At 38.5% G+C, this 18,287-nt stretch overlaps 1 protein-coding gene across 1 annotated transcript in view; it reads right to left on the bottom strand.

The window, feature by feature from the left end:
* Positions 1-18,287, bottom strand: part of fras1 (Fraser extracellular matrix complex subunit 1) — a 164,421-nt gene that overhangs the window by 47,707 nt on the left and 98,427 nt on the right. Inside the window, exons 25-33 of the mRNA XM_088417752.1 lie at positions 18,115-18,255; positions 13,929-14,220; positions 12,461-12,545; positions 7,546-7,869; positions 6,149-6,308; positions 4,827-5,005; positions 1,469-1,585; positions 1,151-1,265; positions 930-1,067 (exon numbers count right to left, since the gene is read on the bottom strand). Of these exons, the coding sequence (XP_088273878.1) occupies positions 930-1,067; positions 1,151-1,265; positions 1,469-1,585; positions 4,827-5,005; positions 6,149-6,308; positions 7,546-7,869; positions 12,461-12,545; positions 13,929-14,220; positions 18,115-18,255 (1,551 nt within the window). The remainder of the gene's footprint in view (positions 1-929; positions 1,068-1,150; positions 1,266-1,468; positions 1,586-4,826; positions 5,006-6,148; positions 6,309-7,545; positions 7,870-12,460; positions 12,546-13,928; positions 14,221-18,114; positions 18,256-18,287) is intronic.

The raw sequence follows: 18,287 nt of genomic DNA, 5'->3' as shown, positions 1-18,287 counted from the left end.
ATATATATACATATATATATATATATATATATATATACATATATGTATATATATATATATATATATATATATATATATATATATATATATATATACATATATATATATATATATATATATATATATATATATACATATATATACATATATATATATATATATATATATATATATACACATATATACATATATATATATATACATATATATACATATATGTATATATATATATATATATATATATATATATATATATATATATATATATATATGTATATATATGTATATATATGTATATATATATATATATATACACATATATGTATATATGTATATATATATATATATATATATATATATATATATATATATATATATATATATATATATATATACATATATATATACATATATATATATATATATATATATATATATATATATATATATATATATATGTATTGTGTGTACAGTATTTATAAAATAACAAGAAATCTGTGTGCAAGGTGCATCCCTAATTCATTAGGAGCTTATTTTTTTTAAAAGGATTCCATTTTGAAAAGTCTGACATTATTAACATTTGCCTTGCAATATACTCCACCTTTCGTAGCCCAGCATTAGCATTTCAAGAGGCAGATGAAAGGCCAATAAGCTGGTGAAAACGTGGAACCTCCGACAGTGAATATCCCACAAAATATTTGCGAGGATGGAAATGAATATTAATGAGGGTATTTAACACCCACACAATAAAATGTAAGAGCTACATTTAAAAATCTGCCAAAATAATCATGGTTGTTTTTAATAGCAGGTTCTGAACATTAACACAATCAAAAAAAAATTTGCCCTTTCAAACTAAACGCCACCATACTGATACCCATTTTTCAAAATAATTTAAAGCAGCAAAAAAATGAATGTGTATGGTTTCCTACCGATGAAGGAGTACTGGTAGAGTTCTTGCAGGTGCGAAGGAGCCTGAGGGGGCCTGTATATGATTTTACCATTGTCCACGTCCGCCTGCGTGAAATGTCTGACCGGCGTGTACGGCCTGTCACGGTGTTCGATGGCACCTGGTGACCAAGGGGGGGAAAGTGAGATTACAGTTTATACTGAAAGGAAATAATATGTGTAATGGCGTGTGTGTGAGAGAGACCTTGCCCGGCCGGTAGGGGTTTGGTGATGTTGTAGATGAGACGATCACTGGCGGTCTCTGAGTCAACGAAGGAAAGAGCCGAGGGCGTTATCTCTGTCACGCGATCCTCGAGGGCCTGTTTCCACACACACGCGCACAAAATTGGAATTACAGCCTACAAGGTTCAAATTGGTGGCAATCGGACCAAATCGCTTGGAATGACCAAAAACGGTAGACTTTCTGTGGCTTTTCGAGAATCTCAAGACTATGTTTTTTTTTTGATGAGTCTACCCATGATGGAAAGCCATTAATGAAAAATGAAGTCACGTCTCGCCTCACCGTAATTTGAAGATCGCAATCCGGGTGGAGCTGAGGAAATCCGGGGATTTGCGGTAAGACTCCGATAGTGAATGTCTGAGGTTCACTTTGCGTGGCGGCAGCTGCTTCTGCAGACACCTGAGGGGATGAACAAAAACATACGTTGCAGAATAAAATACCGTGATTCCCCAAATACGACACTTTTTTTTCCCCAAATATTAAGAAAAGTATGGGCTTGTCCTTCCTTTAACATATAACTTAAAATGATGATTTTTTTTTTCCTCAGCTAAATAAGCCGAGTTTAGACGTACAGACGTGGATTTTTATATCAGCCATATTCTAACTTACAATACTGTAATTACCGTAACGGGACAAGCTAGAGGTTGGATATCAGTTGGCTGTTAGCACCTAGTGCCCGTTGGTGCTAACAGCAGCTCATGTTAGCTGAGGTTGTTGCGGCATTATTTTCAATAAAAGAAGCGAGCAGACTGAACCAACGTTCGAGTCCACCCTTGTTCACATGCAGGAATATCACTAAAACAGAGAAGATAATGTAAAGGTTATGAATATGATATCTCCAGATTCAATTAAGAGTGGCATGATATGGAGCTGTGTGCACTGGTTAGAGAACACGGAAAGGTATTCCGTTTTACTCGTTTATTAATTGTAGTCTTCTAGAATATACACACAATCATGAACTTAATAGAAGACAGATGGTGACCAACTCCAGGTATTTATGGCAAAATGAACTTGAGTTGTATCTCGAGGAAAAGGTAAAACAACTGCTTGGAGCACATTCAACACTACGCTGGCGTGGCGTTCACTGACCGTTCACAATGTGGGATATCTGGAACAAAATTGACTTGACACGCAACAAATATATAATTGACAAATATGAACACAGGAAAATATGAAGAATTTAGGAAGACTAGATTTATTCTGTTTTGCTATAGTTTTTGCACTGTCGCCAAACTGTTAGTTCGTCTTACATAAGAAATACCAAAATTTGACCCTAAAATTAAGGGTGTGTCCTATATACAGGGGCGTCCTATGTTTGCGGAATCACGGTTTTTACCACAAATAGAGTAATCCAAAATTTCTTATCAGAGTACTAGGGTTTTATACCTGAAGAAAATGATGCTAAAATAGTGGCACATATGACTGCTAACAAGCTATGCTGTGCAGCTAACATAAGTGTATGCATTTTGTGAAACTATTCCATTTTTTTATTAGGAATATATCTCAGCTGTTCTAAAAAACTTACTCTAGCTCTTGTATTTACATTTGCACATTTAATAGTGAATTTTGTTGCAGACTGCTCAGTAGAAAGGAAACATTTTGAAAACTTTGAAAACTCCCTAGTATCGAAATGCATTCGATGAAAAGATCAAAAGAATTGGTCAAATACTGCACGAGGGTTTAATTGTGGGTCTTTTAACACATCTTTGTAGGTGTATTGATGATGACGAAGCTACCAAATTGAAGTCTTACAAAACACTATCCGCTCCTAATTTAATGGCTGAATTGTTTGGATTCACTTGGATGGACACGGATGCAAATGGATGGAAACGTGGGAGTTTTTTGTACTACAGCAGGCCATAGGAAAAAAAAAAAACAACATTTTGAGTGGAAACTTGCGGGTGCATTCATCTAATTAAGACACCTTAATAACTCTTGTCGACAGTGTCGAGCATGATCATCTTTGCGAGGATGAAATTGATTGTTTTGGATGGATGGCTGTTTATCGACTCCTGCGGTGTATTTCTAAATCATTCCATTTAAGGGGGAAAAAAAAAAAAAAAAAAAACTCGCTTTAATCACCCTCGCTTTGAAGCGCAGGCGAGGCTTCCAGGAATTTGACGGCGTCAAAATGAAGAGACACTTGAGATTTGTCGTTTGAATGGCGGCGGCAAGTAATTAAAATCAATTTGCGGCGATAGACGGAGCCAAAAACGAGTATTGGCAGACGCTTGATTAGATAGAGCCGAGAAGCATTTTTGGCTGCTTTGTCATGACAATGAAGAGACTGGCTGGAATACCGTTAGTGCCAGTTTATAATGTGGATACAGTCCAGAACCAAGGTGGGTCTGGAATATATCTCCCCTGAAAAAATGGTGCTTCAATGGAAAAACACACTTTCTAACCACAATGTGAACCTATCTGAACATAACTCCAAAATTGTAAATATAAAATGTAGACAAAATCTAAAACGGAACTGATAAGAGCCATATGCTACAAAAATCCTAGCTAGTAGTAATACCTAAGGTTTGTTAAGTAGAATTTTGATTTTCGATGCAATAGCTTTCACTGAATTCGGTTTTAGACTCCTTCCAGCTAAGATTTGTCCCAGTTTTCAGATATCCATTTTATTTGATTTTTTGTACAGTTATACTGTAAATAGTCCACACCAAACTCCATGCCCACATTGACTCGGTTGTATTGACGATAAAAACACCAAAGTTTCTCAATATCAAAAGACAGTTGGAATATTAAAAAATGAAAAGAAGAAACCTGGAATAGCATGTAGTATAAAATAAAATACTTATTTTCTAGCAAATGCTTAGGTAATATTCTTCTGTTTTATTCAGAGCAGAAACAAATTGGTTAGCAATGCTAGTTAGCTAGTTCTTCCTCAGCAATGAGCCTGTAATATTTATTTAACCAGTAGTAAACATGCTAACTGGTAGAAGGTTAAAAACTTACCTGAAAATAAACAGTTAGCAATGCTAGTCAGCTAGTTATCTGTCTCAGGATGAGTGTGTAGTATTCATTTCACCAGTTGTAGACATGCTAACTCTAGTATCAGACTGAAAAAGATAGTACTATTGAAATATAAACCTTTATTACTATAGACCCAATTAACAGATTTCAAGTTGAATAAAACAGAATATTGTGTACAGTCTACTCAAAACTTTGTACAACAGTAGTTGTGAAAGCTGTTTAATTCCAAGTTTGGCCTTTGATGTTTACTGGCGCTGTGGCACAAGCAACAGACAGAGCCGATCGAGTACACGTATTTCCCAGTTGTGCCACTGTTACGAATATATAGTTAAGACAAGATTTGGCTAACAGATGCGCCTATGTGGGGGCCATGTTGGCAGGCCAATGTTCCCTGTCACAGGCAATGCATGGGCATAAGTAGTAGCTAGGTTGGCAGGAGAGACGATCCCATCTGAGACAAAGGAAAGAAAGGATATTTGTCTAGCGTCCATTTGGTACTGCGCCACAGAGACAGATTTTTTTTTCTTGTAGTGGAACATATACATCCTGATTGAGAATCATTTAAGATAGCTTGCCGCCCAGCCACCACATGAAAAAAAAACAACAACAAAAAACAAATGTAGCGAGACCACAAGTCCATTCTGACGTTTTTTCTGACCTGGAAGCGGAAGGAGTCGGCCGGCGTTCCGCTGCCAAAATGTCGGTACCACACGGTGCCGTCGTCTACGTCCTGCTGGGTGAACGAGGTGGTAGCGGTAAAGCCTCGGTCGTCCGTCAGGGACGGGTTCCAGCCTTCGGGCGGACCGTCGGCAGGCATGGACACCAGCACAACTTCACCTGGATGCAGAAAGGGTGCCAACTGTGTTCCATATTAAAAATCTATTAACTTTTATATCGCAGTTAACCATCCATTCACCCTTTGGGTCAAATTGAGCTGCTTGTTAAGCCTAAAATCAAAATGACAGCAATTTTGTTATCGTTTTTGTTTTGATGAATACATTTTTTTTAAGTCTTTCAATAATTATTATTCTATAGGACTGAAGAGGCAGCGGGTCAGATTGACCCATAAACATTTTTGATTAAAAAATATACAGGAAGGAGTACTTTTATGTAACTACAACATTATGACAAACAATAACTGTCACATCCATGTTCCTGATGTCTTATCCTGTCTAGAGATTAGGGGGCGGAGCCATCAGCCGCACACCTGTAGCTCGTCTTAATCAGGGGACAACTTAGGTGCGGCTGAAGCAGGAGGATGTCGCCGGGTTATTGCTTTATGCGGCCTTCCAGTGCCCGAGCCTATCTCCAGTTCCTCGTTACCTCGTATTTTATCTGCCTGAGTATTTCTGTTGATACATTTCTTACCTTCTTCCTGCCTTTTTGAACTAGTCATTAAAGTTGTTACTTGGTGTTGTTTGGCGACGTCCTCCTGCTGGTTTGTTACATGCACTTTTGCATTGTCTCTTTCATTTGCACTTTGAGTCCAGTTTCCACCGCTGTGTTGTACTTTGATGAATTAGTGTTACTTCAATCTTATATCTTTTTTTTCCCCTTATCAATTTGACCCGCAATGTAACGGTTGAGTTTCAAAAGCTTTGAACATATGATATACGATACTGACATTATGTCAAACATTTCTGTTTCATTCAATCATGATGAACAGCAATAACGTTCATGGGTCAGTCGGACCCACAAAATAAGGGAAATGTTGGAATGCCTATCTTTAATGTTGTATTATGACATATTTAATGTCTGCATAGCATATTGCCCAAAATCATTCGGTTCGGGTCAGTTTGACCCGAAACACAACACAATGCTTTAAACGTCTATAAATTTCTGCTTTAGCATATTTATATCATATTTAGTGTGTATGCACTCCCAATACAGCACACAGTGTGTGTATATATATATATATATATATATATATATATATATATATATATATATATATATATATATTCTTTTTATTTTTTTTACCATATTTTGGCTGTCCGTCAGCGTCCAGTATGGTGTAAACGACGTCATCTGGGCTGACCCCTTTATAGTGCGCCTGCAGGTGTTTGCTGCTGAGCCTCACCATGCCGCCCCCTTTCACCCACGTCACCGGGACGGACCGCAGCTCAGGTGAATCATCTCCCTTAAAGAAGCACACACAATCACATCGAGGTTTTGAACACATACAGTACTTTTTGGTTTGCCCCCAGAACTCTCCAAATGGTCCAGATGGTTGGGGTATAAAAAATAAATAAATCAAAAGTTGAACCTTCTGGTATTGTGCTAGTGAATATAGGCTAGCATATGGCACGGGCTGACATGTTGTCACATGGAATGTTCATGAAACGAATGAGAAGGAACAACTTTAAGCCAATCAGGAGGCAGCTGGAATTTAAAACACCACTTACGGTTTTCAAGTAAGTTACGTTTGGCAAATAGGGTTAGGGCTTCAATTTAGAATGTCAACAAGAAAAGTACGAAGCAAAGATTAACTTGTCAAATTAGAAAAGCGTTTCAATGGGGGTAAAGGTTTCAAGGAAACGCTAGGGTTTCAAGTGATAGCTTTAATCTTGGGTTGTTTTTTTAAAGGAAAGACATTTCCAGATATCAATTTTAGGCAAAGTTTGGGGTTTCAAGACAAGAGTAAGATTTTCACATGAAGGTTAGTGCTTGAAATTTGGTTTTTATTCGTAATTTAACAAGGATTATGTTTCAATGAAAGGTTATGGGTTTTAATTTCTGATTTCAACAAAGTTAGTGTTGAAGGGAAAAGAGGATTCAAGAATGGTTTAGCTTTTAACTGTAACTCTCAGTTTTGGTTTAACTGCAAATTTTAATCAATTAGCTGTCACAATGTCATTTACAGTCATTTCAAACCGCATTCCAATTCCAATTTTGGGTCTGAATTGATAGCTTGCACTGTATAAATTAGGGATCGGGTGAGAAACTCAACACCATTTTCGCTCGTAAATAATATATTAGATTAGGGTGAGAAGAGCAGAGGCTTTTGTCAAGCAAATGTGGGAAATATTGCCCCCTGGTGATAGAATGACAAAGTGCTTGACAATAAGGGGATTTGCGGTAAGACTCCGATAGTGAATGTCTGATTTTCCAATCAGGAAGTTTCTAGAGGTCTTGAAAGATTTGCTTAAAATTACTGTTTTAAGCACAGGATGGGGTTTCAACATACACAAAGGTTTCAAACCAGGGTTCAGACAAATGTTAAGTTTTAAAGACATACGTTTTTGGGACAGGGTTATGGTAAAAATTTAAGGTTGGAGGTCTGGGATAGGGTTTGAAAATGATGGTTTCAAAATAGGGTGTCAAGACAGTGTTTGTTTTTCAAATTATGGTTGGAAATATAGGTTAGGCTTTCCTACCTTGTGACTAATGCGGACTTGAAGCAGAACATTCTGGTAGCTGTGTCCGTCGTTGACCTGCAGCACCAGGTGGTCCTGCGCCTCCCGCGACCCATCGTGTACGTACTGCACGCGTTCACGAGCAAGCTCCTCCAGCTTGAAGCGGCTCAGCGATCGGTCGCCGTGCACGCGCGTCAGCCGGCCGTGGCGAGGAGCCTCCAGAAGCATCAGCAGGACGTCCGCCGGGTTGTCGGGGTCGTCCACCAGAAGGGTGGACTTGGTGATGGTCTGAGCCTCGCCGGGACCCTCCACGGACAGGGGTGATAACACCAGTACCCTTGGAGGCTGCAAGTCACAAACAGGACGCCGGGGGAAGATTATTTCACACAACGGGGAAACAAGTTTCCACTTTTCTGTGTATGGCGTCACTTATTCATACTTTCTTGAGTATCGGAAATTTAACAAAAAAAACAAGGCACTAAAAGGTTCGAGAATCTGAGTCAAACGTTTGAGTCCACCCTTTTTTGAGCGACACCCCAATCCGCACTGTGCAGACAGGGCTTACTCGTTGTTATGGTCATGTATTTGTCAATTTGTCCTTTTAATTTATGTATTACCTTCATCATATGGGGTCTTAACTTGATGCTTGTCACTGGTTTGTTCCTTGATCTATAAGTCGCTATGATCCTTTAGTTTGCTGACGTCTGGCAGTAGGTCTAAATTCCCAGCAACACATCAGAATGTCAGGCCATCTTCCTAGTTTCTAGTTTCCGAGTCTAGTTTTCTGTATCTAGCTATTGCTATTAAATACGTTGGATTTTTTGTGTATAAATAATTTCGACTTTTCCAATTCTGTGTAGTCTGTTTCTGGATCAAAACCTTGGTCCTGATGTAGCCCCGTTTTCTTAGTAGTACCTAGTGTTTTCTGATGTTCTTTCTTCTAGTTATCCCCGATGCTTTATTCTTGCTATTTGCGAGGATTCCTCCTGCTGATTTGCAACCGCTTTCCCCTGCTGTTTATGAGTCATTTACACAGTAGTGTAAAAGTTCCTTAAATCCTGGCTGAGCTCCAGCGGGTGGCAGCGGTGACAGCTTGAGCAAAAGGTTCACGCAGAGAAGAACAAGCTGGCGCCACAGAGGACAATGATCACACACAAGCACACAAAAAATGTTGTCTAACTGAGACACTAAACAAAGCTGGAAGACAGTGAAGGTCCGGTGACAAATTTCCTCACTTTGGAGCAATTATCTCCAGCAGACAGACAAGCGAACCCCCAGGCGACCACCCAAATCCCGACTTGTCTTCCCACTGCAGCAAAACAAAGAGTGTGGCGATGTCTGTGCCTGTGTGTGTGTGCAAAGACACACTAACTCACAAAAAGGCAAACAAGTAAATCTTCTCCCGAGGCAAACAAACACTCAATGCAGGAGGCTTGACCTTGTCTTGCAGAGCTCCAGGTAAGTGAGGGGAGGAGGAGTTGATGTTTGGGGAAGAGCCGTCATCGGCCCTCATGGGGGTGCAAAATCCTTCCCGTGCGTGCCGCCGGCTTCCCGGGATGTTTGTTTTTCTTTGCTTTCAAGCTGTGAGGTCTTTGAAAGCGCTGCAGGAGGACTGATTTACAACCACATTTTGGGCACTTTCGGCTTGAGACAACTCACTCCTAATCAGGACACATGCAGTGTCGTTTATACACTTAATGTATAAGCTCCCAAATTAACAAGCCTAATATACTCAAATGTGAAATAGATTTTGCCTTTGGGAATGCTATTAATTTCGTTTCGTCATCTACCACGCACAAAAAAAAAAACAAAAGCCTGTGGGCGCTTACACTGCGCAACTGGAATCCAACTGTTTACTGCCGTCGAGAGGAATTTTCAGTAGAAGAGGTTCTTGTCTCACTCAGCTTTGTAAACCATTGAAATGACTAAAAGATCCCTCGAGTTCAGCTCAGCACAGCTTTTGAGTAGAAGACAAAGATTAGGCAGTGAATCATGCCTTGGCACGTCATTTGCAAAGGAGAGAAATGCCAACACTTTGGAACTTGACTATGTACAGACAACTGACACTTGAACAAGAGACTGGTGTCAGGCCAAAACGAACTCTTTTTATTTTTAACAAATTTATACTATCGGTCATTACAGGTGCAGCTATATCAATTTTACAATTTATTGACTAATATAAGATGTAGAAAAAAAAAGCTGTAATTTTTGAATGCCAAACTAGAAAAGCAGTTCCATTAAGTATAACCCAAGAATGGGTAAAAAAAAAAACAAAAAAAAAAACAGATGCAATATTTGTGTCAAGTCAACATAATGTTTTGAGTTGTTTTACACAAAAGAACCCCAAGAATAGGTCTTTTCATATGAGAAAACCTCAGAAATTGTGTGATTTTGCAGAGCACAGAAGGTTGAGTCAAATTAACCCAGATATTGGTTTTGTCTTTTCAAGAAACATAATCGGGTTATTTTTGACCCAAATGTTAGAAGGCATGTCAAGAAGACAACGACAGCAAAGAAACATTCTTACACTGTGGAAAGTACAAAGGCATATATGGCTTGAAGGTAGTGTATAACTGACATTTGGAGAGAGTCACATATTCATTAAAAAAATGATCCAACAATTAGAAATAAGATATGGCAACCCATAATTGTATATTTTGCTATGGAAAAAGAAAAAATAGGCATTAACATTCAGCATCAAACCCTAAAGTGAGTTACTTATCAGTTTCTTAGCTTTAGATCTGTAAATATATTATTTTGCTGCGAAAAGCCCTTTCATATTCTTGTTTTTGTTTAATACCTTCCAAAAGCAATAAAAGAAATGTTAAAGTAATGATCTTGCCTGACCTGTTCTTTCTACAAACACAAAAAACATGATCAAAAACCGGTGTTTTTGGCAAAACTAATCCATGTTCTATTGCTGATTAAAAAATAGAAAAGGGTGCACATAAACCTTTTTTACTGGTGAAAGACAGTCTGTCCTTTTTCTTTTTTCAAAGGTTTGGTACATACAATGCTGTATATTGCCACAGATCATTACATTCTGGGGTCTTTAGAGATGACTCTAGATGCTCTGAAAAGCTAGCAGTGAAATACCACTTGATTGATTTTGACGAAATTAAAGGATGTAACTCTTTCAGTGCTATTGGACAGGGAAACCTCTAGAGGGCCAGTATTTTTAGCATTTTCACTCACATCTCAAGGCCAACACAATATTGTGTACTTAGTATCATATGAAAGATTGACTTCCATTCTTCAGTTACACTTGCATGTCGGTAATAGCTGTGTTATAAGTGTAGAAACACTGCCATCCGCCTGTCTGAGTTTGCACTACAGTGCTCAATTGCCTTATATTAATCAAGCATTAGTCAAGGGTGTCAGCTACTGCTGCATAGAAAGAATATTTGATGATAATTTTATTTGTTATTGATATTACTGTTCTAAAAGATGAGAATTCTCGTCCATGGCACTGAATGTTAAATTAAACCTTTCCTTATGACCCAAAAAAAAGGTACTTACTGAGCTTTTTTTAGATCCTAGTTGATCTGTGGAAGCACAAGTTCTCTAAAAGTTTCTCGTAGCTGAGTACATTTCCTGTACCTTAAGAAGAAAGGATGTTGCTTGGTTATCAGCTTCTGAGATCTTTTTATTTCTGGGTGCACTAAAATGGCTGCTGGCAGAGTTTCCAATGAAGATTTCAATCAAGCCTTTCTTCTTTTTCTGCCCTCTTGTTGTGTTGTAGGCGGCAGCGCAACGTGATCACAAAGTGCATTTCGCTTCTTTCCCCATGTATTGTATCCATATATCTTGGCTCTGGCCCAAGAAAAGCTTCATGAAACGGTGACCCTCATCACACGGGATGATTCGCATCCTGGAAGGGGCCGGCCTGCATTTACATGCTAAGCGAAAGCGTTGACTCCACAACCTTTGGCTTTTTGTTGCTGTGGTTGTCAGTGATGAAAATATCAATAATATGAAGGCTGATAACCTTCCTCCCGTGGAAAGTGAAGGTTGCATCAGCTTTTGTGATGTGAGGCGCAAGAAGCGCTTGCAATACTCCACTGAGGGTAAACACGCAAAGAGAAATTCCAAAGGAGGCAATAGGCACTCGTGGGAATGCTGTTGGAAAGGCTCAATTTCCTTGCTGTATTAATTTAGGGATGGGGGGGAAACTAGCATTTTCCGGGGTGTGTGGTAAATAAGGTAGGAACCATGTTTGTGGGGTATCAGGAAAAAAATGCCTGCGATAGAGCCGAATAATTACTTTTTCAAATTTGTCATTTTAAAAATTGAACATTTGCCAATTCGCAAAATGGAGATGTCATAAATGTTTACAACAGTTACTGAATACTTATTGTGACATTTAACCCTTTCACGGTATTTTGTCAAATCCAGTGATCTTTATATCAAAGGGAGTGCATTGAAAGATGACAGTAGGGAGCAAGAATTTCAAATGTCAAAAGTTCGATATGGCACGACCACTTAGTTGTCAGAGTGCCAGGAATGTGCCATCTCTTGGCTAAATACTGTGGGAATTATGTGGAAAACAATTGGGCCAAAAATTGTCAAAATCCTGCTCAAGGGTTAGGCAAATTATGCACAAGATAGGGACACTTGTATTGTTTTTGAAAAAGCTATGAATAAGATTATGTTATATTTGATAATAATAATAATAAAAATAATAAGTACACATTATTTCTGTCTGAATATTTTCCACAGAATGCACCTTTATAAATGAATCCAACAAATAAATTATTGTTCGTATATTCAATTAAAATCGATTAAAATCACGATCGTCAAAAATCACTCAAATTTACTTTTGGGCCTAGTCGCTCAGTCCTATTTCTAATGGGATTTTTTTCCTTCATTTTTTTACAATAGCGACTAGATTAACTAAAGGTGCACAGAACGTTTTGAGTGTGTGTCAGCGTCTCACCTGCATTGAGAGAGCTTGAACTTGAATTGTTTCCGCTTGAGACTTCAGCTGAGGGTCGGCCGCTCGCAAAGTGAATTCGCCAGTTCTACAGAGGATGTAGAGAAATACAACAATTCACCAATCACAAAATATACAAATTCTCTCAGTCAAATGATGAGAACATATTTAGATTTGACCAGTTCCAGTGAGAAGGGAAACATTGTTAGAGATAAAAAAAAAAACAATACACAAATTCACCAGTTTTAGTTTAGAAAAAAAAGCCAAAAATTCCAAAAATTCCTTTCACTTTCAGTGGTGTAACTCAAAAGGGTAATTTCACAAAATTACACAAAAATAAAGCAGTGTTGAGCCAATACACGTTTTGAGTTGATAAATTTCACAAGTATTTCCAAAATCGCTACTTATCAGGGTGACCTAAAATATTGTCAAGTTTGCTTAAGCATTAGGCATTGCGTTGTATAAAAGAGAAAACCATTTCCAACAATATTGTCGCTTCGGTCAATAATTTGTAAAAATCACATCGATATGTGTTAAATTGCCATCAGTTAAGATATTTAAAAAAATACAAAATTCAACAAAGTTTTCATAAAGTTTTGGCCCGTCACCAATTCTATGTGCATTATCTGAAGTATAGTTGTAAAAATATATTTCATTTTATTTGGAAAGAATTTTAGTTAGTTAGTCCAAAGACATGATTGCATCTCTGCTATCTGCGATTCCGTTTCACCTGTGAAGCCCTTGGCATTATGGTCTGAGAGACCAGTTAAAGCATTGTGAGACTTAATAATCCTTTCAGGTTTAGATAAAACTAGATTTTTTTTGTGTTTGAGAGCGAGTGGTTATCCTGGTTGGGCCAATAACCACTTGGTTTAAATTAAAATAATCTGTGCTTTCTTTAAAGACTGTACGGATGGACTCGGCCGCTGGTTCGGTACGCTTGCTTCTTTTATTGAAAATAGTGCCGTAACAACCTCAGCTAATATGAGCTTTGAGACTGCGGTGATTCAGGGCTATAAAAATAAACCAGATTTGACTTGAGGAAGAAGATACACAAATTTACCAGGTCAAGTGAGTACTAAAATAAACAAAACCTTCAGTTCTGACGAGAAGAGAAATACTGTTATGATGACAGAAAATATACAAATTCAACCTTGCTAGTTTAAAAAGAGAAATCGTCAACTGAAATACACAAAAACCTCAGTTCTATTGAGGAAAATTACAAACCATTTCCTAGTTCTAATAATATGGAATATTTTTTTAGTTGTGGTGAGAAAGTAGATAAACAAATTCCCCTGGGTCAAATAAGGAATAAAAACATGAACTCATGAGTCACTGGCTTAAATGAGGAAGAAAATACATGAATGCAACAATTGTAGTGATGAATTGATCAGTTGTAGCGAGGAGAAAAATACGTGACTTTTCCAGTCCTAATGAGCTTCTTAAAGTCGTAAGCATGAATTCATCTCACCTTGCTTTGTCCTTCTGGTGTTGAAAGTGTACTCGACCGCTTCCCAACTGCGCCCACGTGAAGGTGTCTTGCTCGCTCAGCTCTCGTTCCCCGGCCTCCTCCTCATCCTCCCGACCCCCTCGGAAGACGACCAGACGGCCGTTGGTGGGTCGCCGGACGAGCTGGACGACCAGCCCGTCCTGCGGGCTGTCCGAGTCCTTTGCTTGGATGAGGGTCGGGGTCAGCGGGACTGAACCCCCCAGAGGAACCTGTAAGGAACCGTTGATGTGGAGGGTGGGGGGGCTGCTGTTTGCTGAAAAACAAACAGTAGATAGAATGTTTATTTTCACAATTATTATGTGATCAATTCTACGATTATTTTAATCCACACCTCATGCATTTAAACTATATTACCAGTGCGGCTGAAATTCTAGGAATCCCACACGTTTTCATAGTCACAACCAAAACGTGAAACATGTTTCTCAACACAAATGTCACAATAATAAATACCAAGTTATGACAAAAGAATAACACGGTAAAAACAACACCCAGGTAAGTCTGTCAGGTTAGACCATGGGAAAGGGGGCAGACCTGCGGGGTGTGTTCAAAATGATAATTTAATCTGAAGATTAAAAAAAATTAAATAAATTTAAAACTTAGCACAAAAGATTTGAGTATAGGCTCAGGAAAACTCAGGAATCAAACTCACAATGACAACGAGGAACAGAGAGCAACAACCACATCACCTTCAACAATGAAGGTGTTCAACGAGACAACAAGGAGCACCTGGACAAGACACAATTGGAACAGGGAGCTGATAGGCCAACACAAGGGAAGCAGTTTAACAAAGACTGGTGGAAGCAATCACACCTTCAACAATGAAGGTGTTCAACGAGACAACAAGGAGCACCTGGACAAGACACAATTGGAACAGGGCGCTGATAGGCCAACACAAGGGAAGCAGGTTAACAAAGACTGGTGGACGCAATCACATTGACAGGACACTGACACAATCGGAACAGAAACATGAACTAACTAAGAATTTTTGCATGGTCCTCTACGTTTTATTGATATTCCTGTGTGTGTACGAGAATGGACTCGGACGTTGGTTCAGCATGCTTGCTTTTTTTTTATATTGAAAGTAGTGCTAGTAATAATAACTAATCGTAACCACCTCAGCTAATATGAGCAGCTGTTAGCTGCAACAAGCACTTCTGCCCTTTAGCTCGTTCCGTTAGGGTAATTATTGTAAGAAAGAAAACGGACGATATCAGAATGCACATCAGTGCATCAATACCTGGCTAACAAATCAATCTTCCTCAAATGGGCTTGAATTAAAAAAAAAAAATAATAATAAAATGACATAACAAATCTAAATCTTAAGTGACCTAAATTTTAAGTTACCGTTTACAGGACACACCCATACTTTTGGCCTCCATTTTGGGCAAGCAAAGTGTGCCTTATATTTTGGGAATTACGGGACATTATATTATTCCTTTTATGCTGCGACCCTCGTGAGGATAAGCGACTCTAGAAAATGCATGTTTCTTCTATTTTTGATTAAAAAAACAACAACAGCTAACTTCAAATAACCATGACGCATTCATCAGTCATGCACATAAAAAATTAGTGGCACAATTTGAAACGGAGGCGCTCGCAGCAGACGCTAACGCGGCAGTCTTCTCGTCAAAATAAAAGTAATGCGCTTTAATTTCAGCACTCTCTCAGTCAATCAATACATCTGATTTATGCTACGAAATGACAATGGCGGGGAAGTCATCCTGTGGCCTCTTCAGCTCTGTGTGGTTCTAATATTTATATATTGTGCATTTTCTTATTTATTGGTTTGGGTGGGTGGCGACTAAATATTGGCCACGCACTCCCCGTCGTTAACATTTTATGAGCAAGGTGATGTGCAATTTGTTTTTCTTGCTGACAGTGACAATGCTTTATTATTTGAAGCTACATACACACAAACACACACTGTAGGCCTAAGCTAACCTGCCCGTCAACATTTTTATTTATTTTTTCACATGACGTGTTGAGGTCGTTTGGGTAATTTACGGCAGCGCCTTGATTAAATTTGCATACGCTGCATCATGAGTAGCTAATGGTTTCCCATACGGGCGATTAATGTAAAGCCCAACAAATTTTAGATAGTATCAGAACAGATTGAAAAATAAAGTAAGACTAGTTTATTTTTTTTTCTGTACTTCTGTCTTTCATGTTGCGAGAGAAACCACAGGGAGCTTCGTTTGCGGGATGATTTATGACATGTTACGCAATGCAATTCTGCGGTAGAAAAGTACAATCTTTCACTGTCTGCTCAGGGAATGGTGAAAAATTGTCAGCCCGCGGCCTTTAAATAACACATCAGCTTTAGAACACACGTCTTTTCTTCCTTTCTTCAGAGGAGCGTTGATGGAAATATTCTCAATTTACATGACAGCGCATGATAGAGACGGATCATTTGTGCTTTTATTTTTTATTCAAAGACTAACTCCTACGACACACTTTTTTTTGTGGAAAATATCTCCACACGGAATGGTTTCGCTTAGCGACGTAAAATTTGGTAAGCTTCTCTATCACGAGGAGACTCGTAAAAAACCTCAGGAGACGATCTTTCAAAATACAGAAGAAGCCTGTCGTTTTGGTACAAAGCTTCCACTTAAGGGTACTTTTCACCCTTTACATTTTTTTTAAAGAGTTTGTGAAATATTACCTCCTGAAGACAGCTTAACTTGGCCAAATAAAATGTAGTTAGCATATTCCTCATAAGGGATAGCTTCACCAATAAAAAACACCAAGAACTAATAGTCTGTGATTTTGCTTTGAAGAGTGGCTCCTTCAAAGACAAACTTTTCAGAGGATTTTTGAAAATTTAGCCCTTGATGTAGTTTTACTTGGCATAAAAAAATTTGGAAAGGGCATATATCAAGAGCGGACCCACAAAAAAGATGCATAATGTACCATTTTGGTTTGTAAGACGGTTAACGATTTTACTTCAAGATGGTCTCCCTGAAAAGCTTTGAAAGTTCAGTCCTCCAGCTCGTTTGACTTACAGTAGGCATAGTCTACCCGTAGCCGGGGTTCTTGCAAACAGGCGGTAAACGTCCCCAGTTGACCCTACTCTCCGGATCTGCGTTTCCAGCTAGCAACCATAAGCAGTGCTCAACTTTTTGGTTTAAAAATGACGACAAATAAATGAGATCGAAGACTGTATAAAAAGTAGCAAACCGAAAAACAAACAAACAAATAAACTCGGTACAAAAAGACTTGAATATAGAAATCACAGGAATAGAACTCAAGAGCACAATGAGGAACTGAAAGCAGTATCGACATCAACATCAACGACCTAGCAAGAATGGAAAGAAACCAGGAAACTAAATACACTCAAAATTGATGAGACAACAAGGAATACCTGGACATGACACAACAGGTCATGGGAAGACATGAGGTAATGGGGCGCGGATGACCCCAGGGAAAACACTTTGTTTTGTGTCAATAAAATAAGAATTTTTATCTTTTTTGTTTTTGGCACTTTGATGCACTTGGTTATTTTTTTTCAGTTTTAGACTGAGCTGTAACCTGTATAAACACTGTAAAAAAATAAGTAACAGTTGTTGAAAGTTGATTTTGTTTTTGTTTTTTTGTTAATGTTAAAAAGGAGATAGGTTTAGGTATACTTATACAATTTTTATAAATAATAATCTTATTTAGCGTGTCAAGGGAGGGTCTCTTTCGCGGGGGGGTTCTTTGGCGCATAAAAGGGAAGCAGGTGGATGCGCTCAAACTAACACGACACTGACACAAGGGGAACAGAAATATGAACTTAATATTTTGAACAAGCCCCCCCCCCTCCAATTTACCAATAAACCCAGAACTCAAACAGACAAATAAAGGAGAGAACAAAACAAAAAAAAGAACAGAAAACCCTTACACCAACACCAACACAATGAATACCAACCAGAACAGAAGAAAGACAAGGCCTTAGCACCATGAAATTTGGTACACATGATCATCATGAGCAGAACCCCAAAAAAGTCTCAGGAAGCCATGTTGTACAAGACACTGTGAATCTGGTGTCTTTGCTTGAAGGCAACTTTTGAGATGTCAATTTTGGCCATGAATTCTTCAAAGACTAATTCGAATAGGTGTACACAAGCAACAACTTTGAATAGTATACATATAAAACAAGCATTGTTACCATGGCAGGTTCTGCTTTTTTGATGGGCGTAGTACCCGTGTCCACAGTCAGGGGTGCAATATCCCTCCATGAGGTAACTCTGCTGTCCGCAAGCTCGGCAACGTCCGACTCCGTCGCACAGCGCGCAGTCAGTGGAGCACGCTGAAGCAAAATGACAATGGCTTCATCGATAT

The sequence above is a fragment of the Hippichthys cyanospilos genome, chromosome 1 (assembly GCF_059441005.1).
Source record: "Hippichthys cyanospilos isolate Australia breed blue-spotted pipefish chromosome 1, RoL_Hcya_1.0, whole genome shotgun sequence".
Taxonomy (NCBI): Eukaryota; Metazoa; Chordata; class Actinopteri; order Syngnathiformes; family Syngnathidae; genus Hippichthys; species Hippichthys cyanospilos.
The sequence above is the reverse complement of the archived record's forward strand: the minus strand, read 5'-3'. Positions and strand labels throughout refer to the sequence as shown.